Below are 19,184 nucleotides of genomic sequence, written 5' to 3'. Positions count from 1 at the left end.
GGCAGATGTTTCCCATGTCTGTGTCTGTGGACCTTTTTGTCTGTCTTCGTGAACCCTATACATCTCCTGCAGCATAACATGAGAAACGAGACCTGCCATACTCCTAGAGATCACATTTCAGATTCATGTCAGTCCCCCCACATCCTTTATAAACCCAGATGTTCTGGAGCATCGTGGATGTCACAGATCGCACAGGGTCGGTGCGCTGATCTGCGTCACCGGAATACTAAGACGCACCTGTCTTGTGTTGGACTATGATGGCTATATAGGCAGAGCTGTCTCTGACTTCATTGTGAAGTCTTATTCTTTGTTTTGTTTTCCATGGCCATGTGCCCTCTGACCTTTGTTTTGTACTCATGTTTACTTCCAAGTAAAGAACTTGTGCGCTTTCATCCTCAAAACGCTGACTCCTTGCTTGCTTTATCATAATATACAATGAAAAGACCAGGGACCTTTCCAGGGACACCACTGTGTCACTTAGCTATCCTCTGTCACTTCTCTAATGGTTGGCCTAAAACGCTCCCCACCTATAGGCTCTACCTTCTACACACTGGGGAAAAGGAACTTAGATAAGAAATCCATAAAGTTTTCAGTTTTATTAGGATTTTAACATTGCAGGGAAATTACAGTTATTGAATAGAATTCGGTTGAGCTGTCATGCCCGGCTAATCCCCATCTGGTGCATAAATATACAGTACATACAGGTAGAAATGGTTAGAGCGATATCAGTTACATGCATACAGGCAATGCTTCATACAGCTGAAGAGGGCTGTCATTACTTTCACAGCAATTGGTTAAAGTAAGAGACTTCTTTACAGCTACAAATAACAGCCATAAAGTTATGTGGGAAGCACAACGTAGGCTTATAGGACTTGTGGTAATGTAGAGGGGAGAAAGAAAGAGAAATCGATGGGAAAGAGAGAGATGGGGATAAAGCAACAGACGGTGGAGAGAGAGATGGGGAAATATGGAGACTAATGTGAAGTACAAGAGTGCAATGAAGAAAAAGACGGGGAAAGCTGATATGCGTGGAGTAGGCTACATCACTAATTAATTAATGCAACATTTTCTCTCGAGTTGAGAGATTCTTTTTGATTGTCAGACTTCATTGTCAGAGCTTCATTATTGTTCTTAAAATAAGTTACAGTAGGCGACAGTACAAAACATCCAAAATCTTGATTTTCCCAAACTATTATGAAATGAGTTGAAGAAGTTACACAAGAATAATGATTACAAGAACAATCTTGAGCAAATCATGCGTTTGATAACTATAGTAACCACGTAAAAGTGCGGAAGTGCAGCTAGATTACATATTCAAAGCTACTGGCAATCCTGAGAATATATATGGTTTCCTCTGACAAATGGTGACATCTAGTGGTTATTTAGTGGAGCTGCATGTAATGACGAATACATGATTCTATCTGCGGGGTGATTCCTATTTATAGTGCAAAAAAATTCAAACAAATGTGGTTCATTCAAGTAGTGGGTCATTTCCACCAGGTTGATCAGAAGACTCAAACCACTGTAACATGCATTGCTGGTGGTCATTTAAAAACAACCTAAATAACACCAAACAGCATTTATTTGGATATAGTCACATGACCGATTTGGAAGTGCATACAGTATTGCACACATTAAAACAAAGGCATTCTTACATATGTAATAACCAAAGTTGGCACATCTCAGCTGATTGTCACCAAAAACAACAATCCTTCTCAGGAAGTAAACACACAGTTTGGCTACCTTGGTGATGTTTCAACTGAAGATTATGACATATATTATGATAATCAAATAATAAATACAATAATTTAAATCCTTTTCATATAATTACATAATGTTCTTCTTTCTACAGTATCATTCAAGTGTGAATTGAGCTAACCCCATCACCTGGATCAAACCAACAGCATCTTAGAACTTCACCAATGCATGAGAGGACATTTGGCTTTAACTAAGTACAATATTATGTACTGTAAATACAGCATGGCTTCACGCACCAGAATAAATAAATAAATTAATAGTGCAACTTTCTCATTGGTTCAATACTCTGCTTCATACAGCAGGTTTTGGGTCAGCTGGGCCACCCTCCCAATCTCCATCCCCAGACTCTGAAAGTAATTGAAGCTGTGGAAGGGAGCGAGGACATGGCTGACCCTGCAGATAGTGCTCCTTCTTGGGATCACCTCCCTGGCCCCCAGCACCCCTCTGGTCCTTCAACCTCAGCCTGTCAAACTCTAAGCTGATCTCCGCGGGACTCCGGCCCTTGGTCTCCGGCAGAGTCATTCCCATGAACAGGGACGATGTCACGCACACAAAGAAGAAAGGCAGGAAGCACAGGTTTGCCAGCCCTCTGACCACAAACGGAAACACCATCCCAACCAGGAAGAGACTGATCCACATGAGGGACCCTGCCACCATGTAGGCGGCTGGCCGCGCCGCCTGATCAAAAATCTCGGCAGGCAGCACCCCGGTCACCCCCGCCGGGCCCATACCAAAGCTGAGGATGTAGGCGAACACACAGACCACGCTGAGGTAGGGCATGCCTGGCACCGTGCCCTCTAACGAGAGCGCCAGTGTAAAGACCAACGCCCAGCACGCCATCAGACCGTAGCCACCCATGAGAAGCCTCCGGCGTCCCACCTTCTCTATGAGCAGGTTGCATACAATAGCAGCAGTAAACTCGCAGGCCCCTGTACCAATACAGGCATACTGGACCTGATTAGGCTGCACCCCTGCCTGCAGGAAGATAGAGGAAGCGTAGAAGTAGATGGCGTCATTTCCACAGAGCATCATAGCGCTGCTGGCGACCATCACTGTCCGGAGTTGGGGTCGTAGGGCTCGGTCCGAGAACAGTTCCCAGATGGTCTTGGCAGAAGAGCGGCCAGCTGATACCGCTAGTGCCTTTTGCTCTTCCAGCATCTCTTCCATCTCCCCCACAGGGGGCCGACCCCCACGGAGCTTCCCCAGGGCCAGTGCGCATGCCTGGTAGTCCCCCCGGTCAATGAGGAGGTAGCGGGGGCTCTCCGGGAACCAGGGGAGGGTGAGGAGCTGGAGGAAGCCCGGCAAAGCATTGCTAGCCAGCAGGTAGGGCCACAGGGGCTCGCTGCCCAGCAGCTCAGTCAAACCTATCACCTGCAGACAGACACAAGTATGTGTTATTGCATCCATCCTCCACACAATGCAGACAATTGGCTTGAATAACAGAGAAGATGGAGCATTGCAATCTGTCCTAGCCTTCATACCTAAACTGTCTTACCTCACTTGGCCCTGCCCCCTCATTGGCTTCTCCTCTTCCAGCCCTCTAAACCTCGCTTGTCCCTGCCCTAAGGCTTACCTCACCTGTCCCAGTCTTTCTACATCACCTGGCCCTGCCCCTTCCAGGGCTTTTACCTCACCTGTCCCATGAAGATACCGAAGGCAGTGAAGACAGCTGAGGAGAACGTCACAGCTCCTCGCAGGTGTTTGGGTGCGCTCTCTCCAAAGTACATGGGTTGGATGTTCATGCTGACCCCAGAATTGACCCCTACCAGGAACCGAGCCACAACAATCATCTCGAAAGATCTTGCTGCCCTACTGGTCACCACCAACAGGGAACTTACAAACATAAAGATGTTGTTGACCAACAGTGACTGCTTCCTACCACAATGCACAGCCATTGGCCCCGCAAGCAGGGCTCCAGCTAAGCCACCCAGTGAGAAAGCAGATACAATAAGGCTCCAGATTACAGTGACCCGAGAGACGTCCAAGCCGATTCCCCAGCGCTCCTGATAGGTTTCATTGATGAATGCCTGGATGTAATTGGTGGGGGCGTTGATAATTGACAGGTTGTAGCCATATTGGAAGGTCCCACCAATGGCAGCTGAGCACACTGTCAGAGCAAGGGTTCTAGAACTGCCAGTTGGACTTTTCTCCTTGTAGTTCTCTGCCTGGGGCACTGGATCTTCATTGACAATCATTTAAAAGGCAGGGGGCTTTTTAATTTAGCCTTTATCAAAGCTCACGGTTATGTACGTGGGCAAAATATTCAAATGACGATTAGGCTACTTAGTATTAATGTAGCCTGTTTAAATGCACTGGTCTTAGTGCTCTAAAATATACAGAAAATTGATTGACAAAGTGTTGTTCTACCTTACCATCTATCCGAACCAATTCAATGAGCTTCTGGTCATTCATTGTAAGGGAACATTATGGTGCGCGGCTTCGATGTCCCCTGTTACCTACTGTTGCGCAGTCCTTTGCTTATGTGCAGAGTGTAACAAAAACTGCACAAGATCACGCAATCACATAGGACGAATCACTGTTGCTGCGACATCGTCATCTCTGTGCGACTCTCGCAACGAGTCAACGATAAAAGGGAGAACAATCTGAGCGGGACTGAAAAGATGTACGTTTGTGTTAATTTTACTTCTAATTGTACTTCTAGTCGTGTGAAAATATGAATTTATTTACGGTGAATAGTTATTCGATTACACGTCCACCTAGCCATATCTGTGTAGCACAAGTGACAGAGACCGCTGACTTGAGTCCGTGCTACAACAACTAGCTACGAATTAGCTAGCTAGTCTAGCGTGTTAGTAATTTGCGTTTGCTATCCAGCTAGTCAAAGGAAACAAGAAACAAACAAAGTAGAAAGAAGGATACAGTTAGCTATCTAAATGTTCAAAATAAATGTTATAAGCAATTGATACCGTATCTTGATATACAGTATTATTGCAATTTGCTTGTAGCTAACTAACGATCTTGCTTGATATCCAACAAAGGTTAGCTAAATTACCTCGAAATCGCGTTTTGTCGTCTAATAGGGCGCCTTCTCCGACGAAAAGGGAACGACCAGAGGACAAGGCTAAAGAACGAGGAAAAGAGAAAACAGGGACGGTGAAGGAGGGAGCTGAGAAGGATCGAGGCAGGGACAAGGGTCGTAAACGGCGCAGTGCTTCTAGTGGGAGCAGCAGGTGAGACCTCAAATGTAGATGAAGCTAGCAAATAGTCTGTGTGAAGAGGAGAGGGAGTGATATATCGTGTTAAATTGAGCGAAAACTACCAAGTGCTGATCACTCAATAAAGTTCTCAATAATCAGCTTCTGCTGCCCCCTACCTGTTCTCTCCCCCGGCTCTCTCAAGCTCCAGCTCCAGCAGCAGTTCTGGTTCCAGCTCTGGGTCTTCCAGTGGTTCTAGCTCTTCCTCAGGTTCAAGTCGCTCCGGGTCCTCCAGCTCCCGCTCCTCCAGTTCCAGCTCTGGATCGCCCAGCCCGAGCCGCAGGCGCCACGACAACCGTCGGCGCTCACGCTCCAAGTAAGTGTCCAGAATGGCAACTGAATGTATCCAAGGACTTTTTGAGCCTATGCTCGAAGTAGGAAACATGCATCTCACAATTATGTGGGTGGTTGTGCATGGTGTTTGAGGGTAACCAAACATACTCCTGAAAATATTTGATGAGCAAATCTGCATAAACCTCCATTTTGTTCACCACTTTCAAGTACGCTGCACTTGCCCTAAACACAATTTACATTCAGATTGGCTGTGCAGACTTATCAAAGACCAGACTTGCTTTCATATGTGTTTAAAAAAAATGTTCTCACCCTAGTGACTGTAGAAGTTGTAGGTACCAAGTAGATTACGTTTTGACTTATATCTCCTTCCTGCAGGTCCAAGTCAGTGAAGAAGGATGAGAGGGAGAGGCGTCGCAGGAGCCCCAGTCCCAGACCCACCAAGGTCTACCTGGGACGCCTGACCAGGAACGTCATCAAGGTGAGATGACACACCCTGTACTGGCACCCTCTGGCTCTATGGCTCAGTGTCTTGTTTACCTGTCTCTCCTTCCCTCCCTCCGTTAAGGACCACATCCAAGAGATTTTCTCCACCTATGGGAAGATCAAGATGATTGACATGCCTATGGAAAGGCTCCACCCCCACCTGTCAAGAGGCCATGCCTATGTGGAGTTTGAGACGCCAGAGGAGGCTGAGAAGGCTCTAAAACACATGGATGGAGGTTGGTGGAACAATCCACTGTATGAGTAATCCCAATTGGATTAAAATGCGCATGTTAATTAAAATCAGCACTACTGATTTTATGGTCAAAACCTAATAGGCAGAACTGGAGCTAGCATATCTGACATTTTATACAAACTCATTTTTATCAGTTAAATATAAATGTCATTATGTCCATGTAACTCCATCTCAATCGGTCTTCGCCCATGTGTCTGCAGGTCAGATTGACGGACAGGAGATCACAGCCAGTGCCGTGTTGGCTCCCCGGACGCGCCCAATCCCCCGCAGACCCTCCCCTCCTCGCAGGATGCCTCCTCCTCCACCCATGTGGCGTCGCACCCCTCCGCGGATGAGGAGAAGGTCAGTCCTCAGTGTGGATGTCTCATTCAGAACCACGATGGACCTGGTCCTTAGTTCCTCGAGTCTGACCTCTGAGCTGTGTTTCACAAATATATTCCAAGTATTGCATCACAGGTGTTTAAATAGGATTATATTATAAATCCTTTCTCCGTTGGTAAACAATGCTCATGCCATGTAGTGTGCGCACACATTTTAGATGCAAAAGAAATGGCGTAAGTAACACCATTTTAAGTTAGCTAACATAAACAAAATTAACTTAGCGGATATAGAATGCGCCCCACATATGCGTGTATTTATTATGATGTCTTCAGTCCAGTCAACTCGTTTTATGAAGCCTCAATCTCCCCGTTTGCATAAACGGTCTTTTCCCCGATGGAATGCGGTAGAAATTGAGACCTTTTATTTTAGTTGACCTGTTTTGGCATCCCAGGATTGCCTTTTTTTAACAATAGATCCAAAATCCACTTGCACTGTCACTAACTGTGGCTGAAATTGCCGCTTTTTTGCATCCAGGATGCGCGCGCATACCTTCTGACGTAGGTCATAAAAGGGTCTATTAGGCCCACGTTTCTAAATTCCTGTCATATTTTAGATGCTTATGATTCCACTTGGATGCCAGGAAGTAAAATCTTGTTCACACCTTCTGTCTTCATTAGGTCACGGTCTCCACGGAGACGGTCCCCTGTACGACGCAGGTCCCGTTCCCGGTCCCCTGGGCGCAGACGCCACCGCTCGCGTTCCAGCTCCAACTCCTCTCGCTAACATCCTCCAACTGTTGCCCCTTCCCTTTATTCACCCTGGGTATTCAGCATAGTTTTATAAGCCTGGAGACATCGTGGTTATGTAATGGCTAATGATATGCAAGCCCCGTCAGATGAAGGGTGATCCGCTTCCTCAAACTGTGGTTCTTGGTGTCCTATCTTGTGGAAGACGGAAATGTGATCTGTATCTTTTTAATCTGTGTTTTTACAGGATTCTTGTATTACTTACTTTTTGTAGTAAAACGTAGCTAAATTTTGCTTTAATGAAGTCCCCCATCATAGTTGGTCTGTCTCCACATGGATCTGGCCTGTATTTGTGCTGACAATAAATTTCATGAGTGTTTGAATTATATCCAACCTGTTTGTCAGAAACTTGACCATAACTAAGTAGCTATGCAGTAGGTCACAGAGCACCCAAGCCATGATACTTTAAATAACCAAAATATTTATAAACAAAACATTACAATTAAATTGTATGTACATGGTGTCCAATAGGCTTCACTTTCAAAAGTCACTGTCACTCTTCAACATCTCAGGGTCTGTGTCTAATTGTCCCAGTCTGTAGTTCATGGTTTAGCCTCCTTGTCCTGGATGGGAGGATCCATCACGTCCTTAAAGCCAAGTCTCTCCATAGACTCCCGAGCCATCAGCTGACTAGAACACACAGGACAGGAGGAATGGTAAGAAGAGGTACGAGATGTTAAACACAGCACTCGTGCTTATTGCAATTACAAATTGCAAGCTTAAGGGTGGTGGTTGTGTGTCAAGAGGGGAAAGGGGCAATGTGGATGGAAGCAATACTGACGAGTGGTATTGTACTGTGTGTGTGCCCCTAAATATCACCTTGCTTGATGCTCTTTTGGGGTGTGTAAACAAATCAACAATGATTTCTAAAACTAAACACCCAGCAGGGAGCCTTTGTGTGAACTATATAAACAATTACTCACTTGTCCATCCTGCACCCTAGATAGTCTTTCGACTGGAGCCTACATTTGGAGTTATCGAAGCTGTTGTCTCTCAAACACCTCATGAACTTGTCTTTGAAGGCTTTACACTCTCCTGTTGTGATAGACAAAGATTATAGAGATAAACTTAGGTTTACTAAACAGGCGTGCATTCATGTAACTGACAACATGAGTGGCAATGTTTGAGAACAGTACTTGTCAAAGGACTACCGCTTTACTCGAATTTACAAATGTAAGCTAATACTCAAGGTTTGATTTGATTCCAGATGAAATTGCGCATTTTCAAGCCGTCACTGTAGTTAACTTCGTTTTTCCATTTTGTCAGCCACTCACCAAAGTGATCCAGAGGAAAAGATCCTTTGTCTGGGGCACGAGGCCGAAAGGACTTACTTCCAAAGTTCATAGCAGTCGACATGATTATTTATATGGAAAGCTTAGTTAACCCTAACTCGCAGCAACACAAACAAACACGACCTTTAGCTGAAAACGGCGAACTTCCTGTCGCCCTACCGATGACGTATGTTCCTTTAAACAGACATAAACAATCAATCCGTAGAATATGTCGATGAGAAAATGAACGATAAATCTGCAATTGGCAATGGCAACTGACTGTTAAAGAGACAGAAAAGTAAAAACGGGTAGGCAGTCCACCTCCGCTGGAGGTCTCGCTTCAGCTGCAGAAGCCAATACCAGAGAAACCGGGAGGGGATGCCACCCGTTTGAGATTATGCAGTCAGGGAGACACTGTAATTGAGCTGTCAGGGGCGAGAAGGAGAAAGAAAGACTTGCCATCCGTCAGGCTTAGATCATATTTTTCACGTTTTAGTTTAAAATGTAATTTTCATTTCAAAGAATCAAGATTTAAACTAAGTGTTTAGATTTAGGCAACGTCCTCTTTTGTCCACATCTTTCTAAAAGGGTGAGGCTACAAAAAAATAAACTTACTATGGCCTCGGAGCCCGAGGGGAATAAACGGCTGTTGCAAGACGTTTTGGATAGACCTGGCAACGATGTATGCGCGGACTGCGGCAATGCAGGTGAGAAAACCAGCAGTTAGAAATAATATTATAGGCGCGCCAAACGCTTTGACTGTTTTTCTCTCTTGTTCTGGCGTTTGCACGAGAAGCAGGTGTCGGCAGGTGCACCTGTCATATATTCCATCAGGTCACTTAGAAAACAATATTATCGTTCTAGCTACATTCCCAGAATAATTGAGTATTTGGCCCACTTAATTTCTTTGACAAATTGGTCGATATATAAACAGAGGAGGGCCTTACCAGATAGAGATATTTTGACACACCTCAGAGCATGCATGCATAGGCTTACAGCCGATAAGGCTGTGAACTTGAAATGAACTATGAACTGAAAATGGAACTACCATAATACAAATTCCTCTAGCTATAGCATACACAACGCTTGGCGTTGTTGAAGCCATTGTCTGGACACTATGTGATCCAACTCTGATATGTTAAGGGCTGGGAGTCATGACTGTCACCTGTTATTGCTGTTGAAATGTTTTTTCGGGGATGGGTGTTGTCATGTAGCCTATGACACAGTTGGTTTTAGCAATCTTCATGAGACTTAGGCCTATAGTATCGTTTGTTACATTTGCTTGTAACATGCAGTTGTACAAGCTAGGAAGAGACATTGTAATTTCCTGTAGACTATTTATATCTAACAAACACAAACATACACACACACTCAAGCCACCATCACCACTACTTCTGCATTACAGTGCTGAGAAGTCCTCTCCCTCCACTACTCTCCACCCTTCTCTCTTCTCCTCTCTGACTCATCTTTTAGAAGAGAGGAAGGTACAAAGAGCAAGAGAGAGAGACAAAGATTGGACAGATCTGTGAAGATTCTTTCCCAGTGTTGTGTAGGGTCAACAATGTCTGCTCACACACACACACACACACACACACACACACACACACACACACACACACACACACACACACACACACACATACTAGTGATGTCATGACTGAACAATGGCTGATAGGCCTTACAGCTCAAGAAATCCTTGTCACAGACATTTTTGATTGTCGCACCTCTGGCTGCATCACACACAGAATAGCTGGAATTCTTCCTCAAGGACTGTACATGTGTGTGCCCTCCACCAAGGGCAACATCCACATGCTGAAGCACAGAGAAACTGTAAGCCTCATTAGTCATGGCATCTTTGTGTCTAACTATCTCTATTCTTGTATCAGGAAACATAACAAGGTAACATAGAACATACACATACAACACACACACACTCAGCTTGCAGCTACAAGCTCAGACCAGGGCAGGAATTGAATGTGATGAGAGAGAGAGAGAGAGAAAGAGAGAGAGAGATAGAGTGAGAGAGAGAGAAGAATGTGATGAAAAGGGTTAAAAGTCCAGGAAACATGAGAGGATCAGCACATCAATTAATCAATTAATGGCCTCTTTAGATCCTTTTGTCTAATTAAACATACACAAGCGTATCAGAGCTAGCGGTGCACATTCTATATTTGCTGTTAAAGTTCTACCTCTCCAGAACTGAACTACAGGAACAAACCAGGGCCCAGCCCTTCAACTGAAACATTAGTGAAGGTCTCTTGTTTACCATGCAGACCTTGAACACAATGTCCAGAGGGGATTCAAAAAGCAGATGCGGCTTGTTTCCATGGAGAGCCATGTTGAGGCCACACCCTGGTCACTTGACCCAGGTTTCAGAGCTTGAGAAAAAGAGGAGAGGGGACGATATGTGGTCTACACAGAGGGTGTGTCTTTGTATCTCTCATTACCTCTCACTGCTTTTTCTGACTCTCTCGTTGTTTTTTTATTCCACTCTCTCAATTTCGCTCATAACGTTTCATATTTCCACAATACGTGTTTCTTATCTTATCCCCAACACTCAGAAGGTCTTCATTTAAGCTTTCTCTGTTCTCCCCCAGGAAACTTAGAATAATACAGACAATCAGATTTTCCGATCGTTTTTCCTATTTCCAGCTCTCTCTTGCTCTGTCACTGCTCTCATATGACTCCCTTGAGTCGACCACACCGACATAGACCTCAGTATGTGTGTGTGTGTTTGTGGGAATTTGCATGGCTGTGTTGTTCTGCTCCACTTGTGTGTGTAGGATCTAGTATCACATTCCAAAGATCACCCCCCCCCACACACACATACACATGCTACCGTCAATTTTTTCAAAGCCTAGAAAGAGGCATCCCAAAAGAGTGAATGTTTGATTTAGAGATAACTATTATGACATGATCTCATCCTAGACCATTTATTGTGTGTGTGTGTGTGTGTGTGTGGTAGGTTGTGTGTGTGCTTGGAGAGGGGTGGGGGGTTGTACATTAAAAGTCCTCTTCTTCCAGAATCCATCTGTCTCCATGAGTCTTTTATCAACTCACTGCATAATCAAAAACTGAGTATGTCATCATTCACATCTGCTGGGTGTCAAAAGGACCAAAGGGCAGAAGTCGTTTTTGACTTCTGCTCTTTGGTCTGAAGAAAAGTTGGTTCCTCCATTCTGGACAGCTCTACAGCAGGTGTCCATCATGACTAGTGTCTCCCAGCCATGTTGGTGTTGGTGTGTGTGTGTGGTCATCTGTGTGTTTCTGTGTGTGTGTGTGATTTAATGCTTGTATGTTTGTACTGTGTGTGTGGTATTGGTAATTGAAGCGAGGTCTGGTGGTCTGGCTGGTATGTCAGTTAGGATACTCACGGTTCTGTGTCTGGTGCTAAGCCCAAATAAGATTTCCCCCAATCTCATTCTGCAGTGCTGCAGTCCTTTATGGATCAGCTCACACACAGAACTGATCTGCACTTTCTCTCTCTCTCTCTCTCTCTCTCTCTCTCTCTCTCTCTCTCTCTCTCTCTCTCTCTCTCTCTCTCTCTTCCCCACACGCACGCACGCACACACACACACACACACAGAGCATGTGTCCTAATACACATCCAGTTATACTTGCTTCATTTACCTACCTATTATCTGTGGGGCTGCTTGCCTCAGCATCTCCAGTATCAAGCTCAACCTTGAGCCCATATACTTTTGTTGCACCACATTTAATGACTTCCATTTTCCTCTCCTTCACGGCCTCCCTCCTTCTCTTTTTATCCTTCTCCACCCCTCCAGAGCCGGACTGGGCGTCACTGACGTTGGGTGTGTTTGTGTGCCAGGCCTGCTCACTCCTACACCGGAGCATCCCTCACATCAGCAGAGTCAAGGCTGTACAGAAGGACACCTGGGACGCCTCCGAAGTGGAAGTAAGAAACATGGGGGAGATCCTTTGATATATATCAAAGTGACTTTGAAAGCTCAAATCAAATCGCCATACCTTGCAGGTTGATAGGTAGGGAGTCCGAGTTTTTAAGACCAACACTATGTTTCAGTTAGTGTTGGGTGTGATGAAGCTCATAACCCTCCAGCAAATCAGAGCCTCTTTATAGATGATCTGACTGCTGTCCAGACGTCCAGATGTGCTTGGAGCTCCGACCGAGTGTAATCCCTCCAAGGATGAAAGCCATCTGGTGTTGACCACTGTCAATATATCCATGTACTTAGGTCCTTGTTTTGTTTACAACTTTGCAATACCTGTACTTAGGTCATTAGGACATCTTGAAGTGATGTTTTATAATATGTTCATTTAGCAGATGTTTTTATCCAAGCCAGGGGGTTGGGGATTCAAACCAGTGACATCTGCAGTCAAACGTTATACCACTGAACTGTACCCATCCCATGTCTGTGAGTTCTAATCTCAGGCATGTGTGTACTGTCTCCCAGCTCATGGCTGCTGTGGGGAACACTACAGCCAAGGCCAAGTATGAACAGAAGGTCCCACCATTTTACTACAGACCGAGACACACAGACTGCAAGTAAGTTGCGATTTCCTCACACACACACCGAGGGAGATGGCGAGGGGAGTCTGCTTGTGCGATCTAGAGAGATGCAGATAGAGAGATAGAAAGACAGACGGAGGAAAATATATCCAGATTGCGAGGGAGAGAAGGAGCGATATGGAGACAGAGTGGTGGGCGCGTGACGGGGGACATTCCTTCCTGTGTGGATGTCTGACCGATCGGACCTGCGTGTGCATTTAGCTTGAACCAAAAAAACTCCTCTCCCTCCACATGTGAGATGAAGTCAAACAGACACGATTCCGTTGGACTCAAAATCTATTGATTGGTTTATTGTAATCTGAATAATCTGGAGACATTATAGATAAGCGGTCAAACATCCATATCTGTCAGGACCGCACTGATACATCTCAGTCATCTGGTGAATGCTGAGAGCTGCTGAGATGGATACTGAACACTTGTTGGGCCTATACATATTTACATATAGTGTAGGGTCCAAAAGTCTGAGACCACTAGTCAAGATACTTCTATTTTGTAATTATTTCTAATTAAATTATATTTTTGTCATTACAAATCATAAAATAATCTTAACAATTTAAGGGAAACATTGAATCTTTGAAAAATCAATATGAATTTCAGAATATCTTAGTATTTGGCATGTCCCCCTTTTGCTTTGATGACAGCGTGCATTTGAGCTGGCGTGGGCTTGGAAGTTTGTGCAGAACCTGATGATCCCAGTGTGATCTGACAATGTTCCAAAGAACTTCTTGTGATGTCACATACATTCTTGACATTTTAAACTTTTGGACACTACTGAATATACTATACATACCTTGTTAATGTATACACATATACGGCAATGTATATAAACCGTATGTGTGTGTGCTGGTATATATGTGCAGATTTAGTCAATCAGGAGGTTGACAGACAAAGACAGAGAGAGATGGGTTGGCATGGTTATGTTAAGATGGGTTGGCATGGTGATGTTGCTGGTCTCTCCGCCCCAAGTGTACTGTAGTTGAAGCAGAATATCAGAGCTCATATAAACCTGTCTCTCGTGACAAGGGGCAGGGAGGGTTGTCTGGAAGGGAGGAAATGCAGTTTGTGTGCATATGTCTGTTTATGTGTGCGCGTGTGTGTGCGTGCGTGCTGCTGGCTGATAGAGTGGTGACAGACGGTGATCTATAGTACTGTCGCTGTGTGTTACAGACTGCTGAGGGAGCAGTGGATCAGGGCCAGGTACGAGAGGAACGAGTTTGAGTTCATCGAGAAACAGGAGCCCTACTCTGCCGGTGAGCTGATACACACACATGTACACACACATCTGCAAAGCTTTGATTATGTAAATAGTGTTGAGCCATGCAAACTGCAAAACAAAATAAACAAGTAATATTTTTGTGTCAAATAAACAAAGATTGTCAGCACATTCAGAGGACAACAACCCTTTTCCCCTCCCGTTCCCCCCAAGGGGAATGCTTAGATGTTTGATCTTGCATTCTTCTCCTTTATGGTTATGGTTATGATCATGAGTCATTGTCATGGATAGGGTACACCCATATCTCTCTCTCTCTCTCTCTCTCTCTCTCTCTCTCTCTCTCTCTCTCTCTCTCTCTCTCTCTGTCTCTCTGTCTCTCTCTCTGTCTCTCTCTCTGTCTCTCTCTCTCTGTCTAATTCTCACTCTCTGATTGGCTCAAGATGACCTCATATGTTTACCATTAGGTTGAGTGGAGGAGTTTGTCCTGTTTTGCAATTTAGCTGTGTGTGTGTGTGCCGGGCTTGGCCCCAGTGATCGATGGCAACATTGATTCTCAAGAATATGGAGGGGGAGAAGAAAGAGAGAAGGAGAAGAGGAGTTTGTTGAGGAGGAGAAAAGGAAAAGAAGGGAAAGTAGAGGAGAAGGAGAAAATGGAGGAAGGAGGTGAGGGTGGAGGCATGGCGGGTGGAGAGAAGAATGAGTATGGATTGATGGTGTAATGCTTCGTGAGGTGAATCGGAGGTGAATGATTCATGTCTAACAAAGGAAGCGATGCCAAGATCTGTCACAGAGAGGGGGGGAGAGAGAAATGGAGATAGGGAGAGAGGGAGATAGAGATGCACTGAAGAGAGTTGGATGGATTTAAGGGATACATTTGGAGAGATGGTGGAGGAGAGAGTGAGAAAGGATGTGTGTGGCACTATAAGAAAAAGGGTGAGAGAAAAAGAAGAGAGACAGAGACGAAGAATCTATAAAGGATGACTCATTCTTCATGAAAGCCACCTCATTCGTATGAACAACTTCCTCCCAGTTCCAAAAATAGACGGAATCAAATCTTATTGGGGAATGACAGGAATAGAACAAACCTTAATCTGCATATCATTAACATGTGAGGCCGGAAATGTGTTTTGTCTCGGTCATCTCATCCTGGTTTCCTTTTATTTCTATCTTTTCTCTCCCGCCCTTCCCTCCATCTGACCTGCTCTCGTCTCCTCCCTTACAGCCCCCCCACAGGGTCGTCTGACTGTTTGGTCAGAGAGTCTGGCATAATTAGAGATAACTTTTCCAGCAGCTCAGTAGCTGTGTGTAGGAGTGATGGTGTCATCAGTCATGTAAAAGGAAGATAAAGACACGCCTGTTTAATAACAGAGGACGCTCCAATCAAACGCTGAAAAGATCAAACATGTTTGGAAGTTACAATGCATTTGCAAGTCTAGGACCAGCCAGAGATGGATCAATGGGATGTTAAACTCTTTCACATCGCAAGACCATCCACGCCAACCATCTCAAACCGTTCAGACAGTTTAAGAACATGCAGACTAAATCATCTTTGAATGTGCAAACGTCTCTATTAGTTACTTTAACTGTATCCTCAAATGCCTTGTTGCTCTTTTGTCTCATTGACCCTTCTGTGCTGTGTCTTTTTGTGTGTGTGTTTGTGTGTCTGTTTGTGTGTTTCCTACTCTAGGTTACAGAGAGGGGTTTCTATGGAAACGCGGTCGAGACAACGGTCAGTTCCTGAGCAGGAAGTTCATCCTTTCAGAGAGAGAAGGAGCTTTGAAATATTATAACAAGCAAGACGTAAGCACACAACACGCATACGCTTATACACGCAACAAATGTACGCTCCATCTCACCCATGTGTGTGTGTGTGTGTGTGTTTTCCCCCTCAGGCACGAGATCCCAAGGCGGTGATGAAGATAGAGACAATGAATGCCACGTTCCAGCCTGCTAAGATAGGGAACCCCTGTGGTCTGCAGATTACTTATCTGAAGGACAACAGCACCAGGAACATCTTCGTCTACCACAGTGATGCCAAAGTTAGCGATTGACTGACCTCTCTGCGTACATGTGCTCCAGGGGAGAGGAAAGATGCCAACTAGAAAATGAAGAGACTCTTTGGCACAAGACGAGACAAGCACATACACACAGACACTCACACACACATAGACACACTCACTGCCAGACATGTTGTTGCCAGCGACTTTACAACTAAATCCTGCAGCAGAGTAATCTTCTCAGTGTCCCAGTCAGACAGGACAGGACAGGCTGCTCTGATTTATAGGCCACTTGGCAGAGGTGCTGATGGCCTGCTGGCTGCCTGTTTCTCACAGAGATGCTGACAGCCTGTTTTTCTTAGAGCCTTAATGATCCCTTGCTCACGATAGCTTTCCTACGGGTTTGGAAAGGGATCACTGCTCCCTCTAGTGGACACTCTGCTTTACAACAAGCTCCACTCCAACCATAATAGATAGCATTACGAAGAAGTTCACAGAGTACAAAGCGAAGATTATGTGTCTGTAAAGCAGTTTTATAATACCAGACTTGCTATGATAAGAAGATTAGTCATCTATGCCCATCCATCCCAATGCTTATTCAGTCTCTCACGGTCTGGCATCACCCCAGGATACACTCAGTCAAACAGCTGAACTGATTTCATCTGTGTTGTTCTCAGGAGATGGTTGACTGGTTCAACGCTATCCGGGCGGCCAGGTTCCACTACCTCCAGGTGGCCTTCCCTGGAGCAGGAGATGAAGAGGTGGGACCAGGACACTGGGATCATTCTGGGTAGTGCTGATGGGGGTTTTCAGGATCATAGGAGAGTTCACTCTCTTTTGGTAGTACTAGTTTTATGTAGATCTCCTCTTGTGTGTTTCCAGCTGGTGCCCAAGTTGACTCGTAACTTCATGAAGGAAGGCTTCATGGAGAAGACTGGCCCCAAGGTTAGACTGTCCTCTGTCATCCGCATCTGAAGGCAGCTCATCAAGATAAACTAACAATGATGCTGTGATCTATCTAAAAGATCCTTGAAGTGCACATTATCATCCCTCCCTCCCTCTCTGTCTCTCTCTCTCTCCCTCCACTCTCTGCCTCCCCCCCTCTCTCTCTCTCTCTCTCTCTCTCTCCCCCCCCCTCTCTCTCTCTCTCTCTCTCTCTCTCTCTCCTCCCTCCACTCTCTGCCTGTCTCCAGCACACAGAGGGGTTTAAGAAGAGGTGGTTCACCATGGATGACAGAAGGCTTATGTACTTCAAGGACCCACTGGTGAGGAGATAAAACTAATGTGTTTCATTCCGACAACCTAGATATTAAAGTCATCTTTCTCACTCTTCTATTTACGGCATATTATATTGTCCTGGTGTCCTCTTTGGTATCCCCCCAACCCCCACCCCCCCATCTCTCTCTCTGGCTCTCCCTCTCATTCTGTCTCCCTCTCTGTCCCCCTTCCCTCCACCTCCGTCAGGATGCGTATGCGCGAGGGGAGGTGTTCATTGGCAGTAAGGAGAACAGCTACACCGTCCTGTCCGGACTGCCCCCGTCCACACAGGGCTACCACTGGAACCATGGCATCACCATAGTAACCCCCGACAGGAAGTTCCTGTTTGCCTGCGAGACGGCAGCTGAGCAGAGAGACTGGATTGCTGCTTTCCAGAGAGTCATCAACCGACCAATGAGGCCGCAGGAGTATGCAGGTACAAGATATACTGAATATAGATGTAGTTCTACATTGATAACACTGATTTGTTGTGTTTTTATTGTTGTATGCACTTAAAGAATGTGTACATTTAAAGTAGTGTCTTTTCAATATAACATTTTCGGACCCATGTATTTTATCTGTCCTTTCTAGTTGAGGCTCATTTCAAACACAAACCCTGAAACTGGACGTGAACAGGACTGACCCATGTCGAACACCAGACCAAATCAGTCTTATTGGAGACAGACTCCACGGAGTACATCCCAGTCAAGGACACTATCTGGGACTGTCAGGATGAGATTAGGAGAGATGAAGAGATGGGTCGAAGAGGAGAGAGAGAGAGAAACTGAGATGGACAAAGACAAGGAAGAAGGGACCCCCCTCCACCTGTACCATCCCAAAGCTCAAACAAGACCAATGCCTTTTCCTGGGCTAAAGATGAAAGGTCAGGGAGGTCAGAGGGGGGCTGTCCTCTGCTGCTACCCTCCTGTGTACATCCATTCCCCCTCCCCAATAAGATACTTGGATTCTCCCTCCTCACCCCCTTGTTCTTCTGTGTTGTGAGTGGTTGATCCCAATCCCTAATTCAGTGATGGTGTCATTTATGGTAATTACGTGATAAAGGTCATTTCACTGTGCTTACTGAAACAAAAAAGTATCAACATTACTAATTTATTGACTGTACAGTTTTAAATATGGTGGTTGCTGAGAGTTTTTATTCCTTTAGGGCAAGGTATCTGTTTTAACTGTAATATTAAGAGGTGCTGACTAAAACATATGCATATACAGACCATGAAGATCAGGAACTACCATGCTCTTGAGCCAATTCACACGCATCCTAAGACTGTTTATTTAAAATACTGTAGATAATATGGAAGACACTTTAATGTCTGACAACAGGATTGTCATTAATTTGATCAGGATTTATGTCATTAGCAATTTGTGAAGAATTTGTTTTGACCTACTGATCCTTCCGATTTGTGAGCTCTGATCCTGTCCTGAATGTGAAGCAGACATGAGACCCTGAAATCACAGTGTTATAACTTCTGCTGACACTAGAGTGCACTCTAAGATACTGTAACCCAGACCCATTGGATTGTATGGCAGTGGTTCTGGCTTAATAAAGACAGCAACATCTACTGAAAGCTGTCCCCTTGACACTGAATTTGGTCATTTTAGTTCCAAATCCATTTTAATGAGCTACTATAGAAGCACAGACATGACTAGGCTGTGACTACTGTACGTGTTGAAGAATAGAGGATGTGAAATAATATGTAGACAGTATGCTGTCAACACAATCCTGCTGTGCTGTGTGTTTGTGCGTGTGTG

At 45.0% G+C, this 19,184-nt stretch overlaps 4 protein-coding genes and 1 long non-coding RNA gene across 6 annotated transcripts; 2 read left to right on the top strand and 3 right to left on the bottom strand.

Annotated features, from left to right (window-relative positions):
- Positions 1 to 655: 655 nt before the first annotated feature.
- LOC124475224 (solute carrier family 2, facilitated glucose transporter member 11-like) lies at positions 656 to 4,262 on the bottom strand. Its single transcript, XM_047031643.1, has 2 exons — positions 3,393 to 4,262; positions 656 to 3,129 (listed from the first exon to the last, which is right to left on the bottom strand). The coding sequence occupies exons 1-2, from the start codon at positions 3,951 to 3,953 to the stop codon at positions 2,050 to 2,052; spliced, it is 1,641 nt and encodes a 546-aa protein (XP_046887599.1). The 5' UTR covers positions 3,954 to 4,262; the 3' UTR covers positions 656 to 2,049.
- A 10-nt stretch (positions 4,263 to 4,272) lies between these two features.
- On the top strand, positions 4,273 to 7,458 carry LOC124475227 (RNA-binding protein with serine-rich domain 1-like). Of its 2 annotated transcripts, none has more exons than XM_047031647.1 (7): positions 4,273 to 4,381; positions 4,800 to 4,949; positions 5,119 to 5,289; positions 5,643 to 5,745; positions 5,833 to 5,986; positions 6,204 to 6,345; positions 7,002 to 7,458. In XM_047031647.1, coding segments are annotated over exons 1-7 (828 nt in total). In that variant the 5' UTR covers positions 4,273 to 4,379; the 3' UTR covers positions 7,108 to 7,458. The 2 variants fall into 2 exon arrangements, with proteins under 2 accessions (XP_046887603.1, XP_046887602.1); XM_047031646.1 differs by having other exon boundaries at positions 4,278 to 4,381; positions 5,125 to 5,289.
- LOC124475230 lies at positions 4,839 to 5,180 on the bottom strand. The gene is made up of 2 exons (XR_006956895.1): positions 5,093 to 5,180; positions 4,839 to 4,985 (listed from the first exon to the last, which is right to left on the bottom strand). It is a non-coding gene; the product is annotated as an uncharacterized LOC124475230 (long non-coding RNA).
- Positions 7,459 to 7,531: 73 nt separating the features above from the next.
- On the bottom strand, positions 7,532 to 8,589 carry LOC124475229 (cytochrome c oxidase assembly protein COX19). The gene is made up of 3 exons (XM_047031649.1): positions 8,405 to 8,589; positions 8,054 to 8,165; positions 7,532 to 7,760 (listed from the first exon to the last, which is right to left on the bottom strand). Exons 1-3 carry the CDS (start codon positions 8,484 to 8,486, stop codon positions 7,673 to 7,675), a joined length of 282 nt encoding a protein of 93 aa, XP_046887605.1. The 5' UTR covers positions 8,487 to 8,589; the 3' UTR covers positions 7,532 to 7,672.
- Positions 8,590 to 8,794: 205 nt separating this feature from the next.
- Positions 8,795 to 18,991, top strand: LOC124475226 (arf-GAP with dual PH domain-containing protein 1). The gene is made up of 11 exons (XM_047031645.1): positions 8,795 to 9,108; positions 12,187 to 12,317; positions 12,835 to 12,926; positions 14,118 to 14,200; positions 15,851 to 15,963; positions 16,056 to 16,202; positions 16,838 to 16,921; positions 17,043 to 17,105; positions 17,354 to 17,425; positions 17,625 to 17,853; positions 18,009 to 18,991. Exons 1-11 carry the CDS (start codon positions 9,018 to 9,020, stop codon positions 18,035 to 18,037), a joined length of 1,134 nt encoding a protein of 377 aa, XP_046887601.1. The 5' UTR covers positions 8,795 to 9,017; the 3' UTR covers positions 18,038 to 18,991.
- The last annotated feature ends 193 nt before the right edge of the window (positions 18,992 to 19,184 follow it).

This window comes from Hypomesus transpacificus, chromosome 13 (assembly GCF_021917145.1).
Source record: "Hypomesus transpacificus isolate Combined female chromosome 13, fHypTra1, whole genome shotgun sequence".
Lineage (NCBI taxonomy): Eukaryota > Metazoa > Chordata > Actinopteri > Osmeriformes > Osmeridae > Hypomesus > Hypomesus transpacificus.
Note: the sequence above shows the minus strand (reverse complement) of the source record. Positions and strands in the feature narration are given on the sequence as shown.